The sequence below is a fragment of the Lipotes vexillifer genome, unplaced genomic scaffold (genome assembly GCF_000442215.2).
Source record: "Lipotes vexillifer unplaced genomic scaffold, Lipotes_vexillifer_v1.1 C27308513, whole genome shotgun sequence".
In the NCBI taxonomy this organism is placed as follows: domain Eukaryota; kingdom Metazoa; phylum Chordata; class Mammalia; order Artiodactyla; family Lipotidae; genus Lipotes; species Lipotes vexillifer.
Genome location: NW_006792626.1, coordinates 1 through 4,221, shown reverse-complemented (window position 1 = coordinate 4,221; position 4,221 = coordinate 1). Strand labels below are relative to the sequence as shown.

The 4,221-nt window shown below is 47.3% G+C and overlaps 1 protein-coding gene across 1 annotated transcript; it reads left to right on the top strand.

The window, feature by feature from the left end:
- Positions 1-61: 61 nt before the first annotated feature.
- On the top strand, positions 62-3,446 carry LOC103079982 (neuronal acetylcholine receptor subunit alpha-6-like; the record flags this gene model as incomplete). The annotated part of the gene is given in 3 exon segments (XM_082931370.1): positions 62-203; positions 305-1,286; positions 3,315-3,446. Coding segments are annotated over 3 exon segments (1,256 nt in total), but the record flags the coding sequence as incomplete, so codon positions are not given.
- Between the last annotated feature and the right edge of the window lie 775 nt (positions 3,447-4,221).

Here is a 4,221-nt window from a genome sequence, read left to right as displayed (position 1 = left end):
ACCCGTGTCCCCTGCATTGGCAGGCAGATTCTCAACCACTGCGCCACCAGGGAAGCCCAAGAATTTTTAAAAACTGACTTCTATTCCCTTTAGATGTGGAACGATTATAAATTGCGCTGGGACCCAGTGGAATACGATGGCATTGAGACTCTCCGTGTTCCTGCGGAGAAGATCTGGAAGCCTGGCATTGTTCTCTACAACAAGTATGGGCATCTGACAGCCAGTCTCTTTCCAAAGTTGCCTTTGCTACAGGCTGACCCAAAGCACAAGGGGTGTCACTAATGGTGTCTGATTTACTTTGCAGTGCTGTCGGCAACTTCCAAGTCAAAGGCAAGACAAAAGCTCTTCTTAAATACGATGGCATGATAACCTGGACTCCACCAGCTATTTTTAAGAGTTCCTGTCCTATGGATATCACTTTTTTCCCTTTTGATCATCAAAATTGCTCCCTGAAATTTGGTTCCTGGACCTATGACAAAGCTGAAATCGATCTTCTAATCATTGGCTCTAGAGTGGACATGGATGAATTTTGGGAAAACAGTGAATGGGAAATTGTTGATGCTTCTGGCTACAAGCATGACATAAAATACAACTGTTGTGAAGAGATATACACAGACATAACCTATTCTTTTTACATTAGAAGATTGCCGATGTTTGTGTAAAACATTAATCTGATCATCCCCTGTCTCTTTGTTTCGTTTCTAACTGTGCTGATTTTCTACCTTCCTTCTGACTGTGGTGAAAAAGTGACGCTTTGCATTTCAGTTCTGCTTTCCCTGACAGTGTTTTTGCTGGTGATCACAGAAACCATCCCATCTACGTCTCTCGTGATCCCCTTGGTGGGCAAGTATCTGCTGTTCACCATGATCTTCGTCACCTTGTCCATCGTGGTGACGGTGTTTGTGTTGAACACCCACTATCGCACCCTGACCACACACACCATGCCCACGTGGGTGAAGGCAGTCTTCCTCCGGCTGTTACCCCAGATCCTGATGATGAGGAGGCCTCTGGACAAGAGGAAGGGGACAAGATATGACAAAAACCCTGAAGGCTCCTCTGGTAGGCCAGCCAAAGGCAAGTTTGACTGTCGCAGAGAGCCCAAACTTCTTAAAGAATGCTGCCACTGTCGTAAGTCCAGTGAGATCGCCACCAGCAAGAGACGATTAAATCATCAGCCTTTACAACGGACGACTGAAAATTTGGAGCCCTCACCTGAAGTCGAAGATGTAATTGATAGTGTTCAATTCATAGCAGAAAACAGGAAGAACCAAAATGAAACAAAGGAGGTAAATGTATGGCTCTTCTAGCCTGTTCACCCGCAGCAGGCCTGGGGGCCCTGCATAGGCATGTCAGATCTTCAATGTGAGTTCTGTCTGCAAGACGGTCAGGGAGTGGTGCCCTAAGAGCCAGCCCTGTGATGATGCGGTTATGGGTGAACTGCCCTGGGGAGGGGGTGGGGTAAGGTGTAGCCTCAGAGCAAATCTCTGCCTCCAGAAATGTCAACTCAAGTAAAATCTGGTTAAAATAAACACTCAGGGCAACCTTGGTTTGTTAAACTGAGAGCCCCTGCGTAAGGAAGGGTGGGAGAGGGAAAAGCCGGCTGAGGGGCAGGAGGAAAGCCTGCAGGGTTGGTCACAGTCTGGGAGCCTGGGAGGAAGGTGGCGTGAGCCTCCGGCAGCTCCAATCCCACTTACTCCACTTGACTGGGATCCAGGTGCTGACTGAATGAACCTCAGGGTTATTTTTAGCATCAACACAGTCTGCTTCTGCCGCCCAGAGTCTAACTATAGCAGCTCGGACCTCCCCATCCTCCAGAGAGAGAGAGCTCAAGAACTTTATGCCAATGTTCCATACCATCAGGATGACTAGCCGGGGGCCTCTGAAAACTCCCGCCGCCAGGGGTCTGACCTGATGGCAGTAGCCATCATCCTTATCTCCTAATGAAAGGACATTGCAGGCCTGAAGTCCACCCATTGGTGCTGAGGCGGACACGGGCTGCATGTCACACAGGTCATGGAGGGGGTGCATTAGGGCCAGGTGAGCCTAGGACCCCCCTCTGTGGTGACACCTTCGTCAAACTAGGGCACAGTTGCTGCTGACTTGATCACCACCAGGTAGGGCTCTTGGAGGTCGGGAACAGGAAGGACATGAGAGATGTAACGAACTCTCCCTGACCAGTGGGATCCTGAGTTCTAGAGGGCCACCTATTCCTGATGGGGACATCGCACATCCTACACCCGCCTCAAACCCATTTCCCAGACTTGCCAAGGAGTCAGACTGTCCCGTGGTGTCCATGACAAGAGTGGATGAGAACTGTCACCTGCCCTATCAGTAAACGAAGGACGTTGCACCCATCAAGCCATCAACCACTGCAGTCACCCCCAACTGTGCACCCTGAGGGGATTCAGGGTGGAGGAAAGAAGGATGCTGGCCCTAGATAGCTAAGTTGCATATCAAAGGAATGATTTCCATGAACCCAGGCTCTTGCCTCTTCTAATACATAGAAAAGCGCTAAATTCCTTAACTTGAGATGTCTGGTTTTCTTTAATTAACAGTAATTTTTTTTAAACGTTTTTTAAATTGAAGTATAGCTGATTTACAATGTTGTACTAATTTCTGCTGGACAGCAAAGTGACTCAGTTATACACATATAGACATTCTTTTGGTATTCTTTTCCATTGTGGTTTACCTCAGGAGATTGGATGGGGGGAACCAGGATATGTAGGAGGTTTTGCAACAAAAACCAGGTGGTCAGAACATCAAAGGATTACTGTTGCAGTCAAATGCAACACAATGCTCTACAACTAATCTTTCGATGTTCCGGCTACCTGGTCTTTGGTGCAAAACCTCCTCTATGCCCTGACTTTTTTTCCCCTTATCTCTTCAGGGCAGTCCCTCAGAGCGATCTGAGAGGCTGCCTCCCGGGCTTGAATTCCTCAGAAAATCCACTGAATAAAACATAATTCTCAACTGTTAGGTTATGCAGTTTTTTTCAGTCAACACAAAAGTGGAGCTCTCCGAGCAGCTCTTTCTGGGGTGCTGCCTGCAGTCAGGAGAGGTCCTGTGTGCCCACATAAGCCTGCTCACTCTGCAGCCCGCTGTCCAAGGACTGATGGAGCGCATGCACTCACCCTCTGCAGACAAACGGAAGTTCTCTGTGTGCTACAGAGGAGACACGGGTTAACCACAATCACAGGGATATTTGCTTTAAAATTGCCAGGAAATCTGTGAAAAGGAAGCAGCTTATTTATGAGACAAAGCTTATCTCCCATGGTTTTGATTTTTTTTACAGTTGCTTGACTTTTGTCTTTCAGGTAGAGGACGACTGGAAATACGTGGCCACGGTGGTGGACAGGGTGTTCCTGTGGGTGTTTATAATCATCTGCGTGTTTGGAACTGCAGGGCTGTTTCTCCAGCCACTCCTGGGGAACACAGGACATTCGTAAGATGGATTTTCCCTTTATCTTCAGAAACTTACAAGACACTGTGTTTGTTCCATGTTTCCCCCACCACAAGGAAAGGGATAGAAAGCTTTGCACCAAGTCCCCATCTAGATGGAAAAAGAGGACTTTATTGCCAACCAGGAGCCTGGATGCCCTCCCTTGGGGCACAGAGGAGTACTTTATGATCCCAGTGTCTGGGATCTGACACTGGAGCCCAGAGCTGGCAGCACCTGCAGGCTTCTCTTGTCTGTACGCGTTTGGCTTCCGGAGACATGACCGACCCACAGAACATCAAACCGTGGAATCAAAGTCAAGCCACGCTAAGAGGTTCTTTTGCTTCTCCAGTTTATGGGCTTCTCAGTATAATGACACCTGCCAGACATGAAACTCTGGACCTTGGACACGCTGACCTCTGCAGCACCTGTGATCTTGTGTATGCTTGCTTTCTCCTGCACATCTCTGTGATATAGAGCACACAGTGCAGCATTATTTGATAGATTATTTAGTAAAAAAGTAACAGCAGGTAGTCAGTCTAACCAACAGGCTGTATTTACTCCCCTTTGAAAAAATCTTATTGAAGTCTAGTTGATGTACAATGTTGTGTTATTTTCTGCTGTACAGCCAAGTGACTCAGTTATACATATATATGCATTCTTTTTCATATTCTTTCCATTGTGGTTTATCACAGGATACTGAATATAGTTCCCTGTGCCACACAGTAGGACCTTGTTGTTTATCCATCCTATATATACTAGTTTGCATCTGCTAACCCCAAACT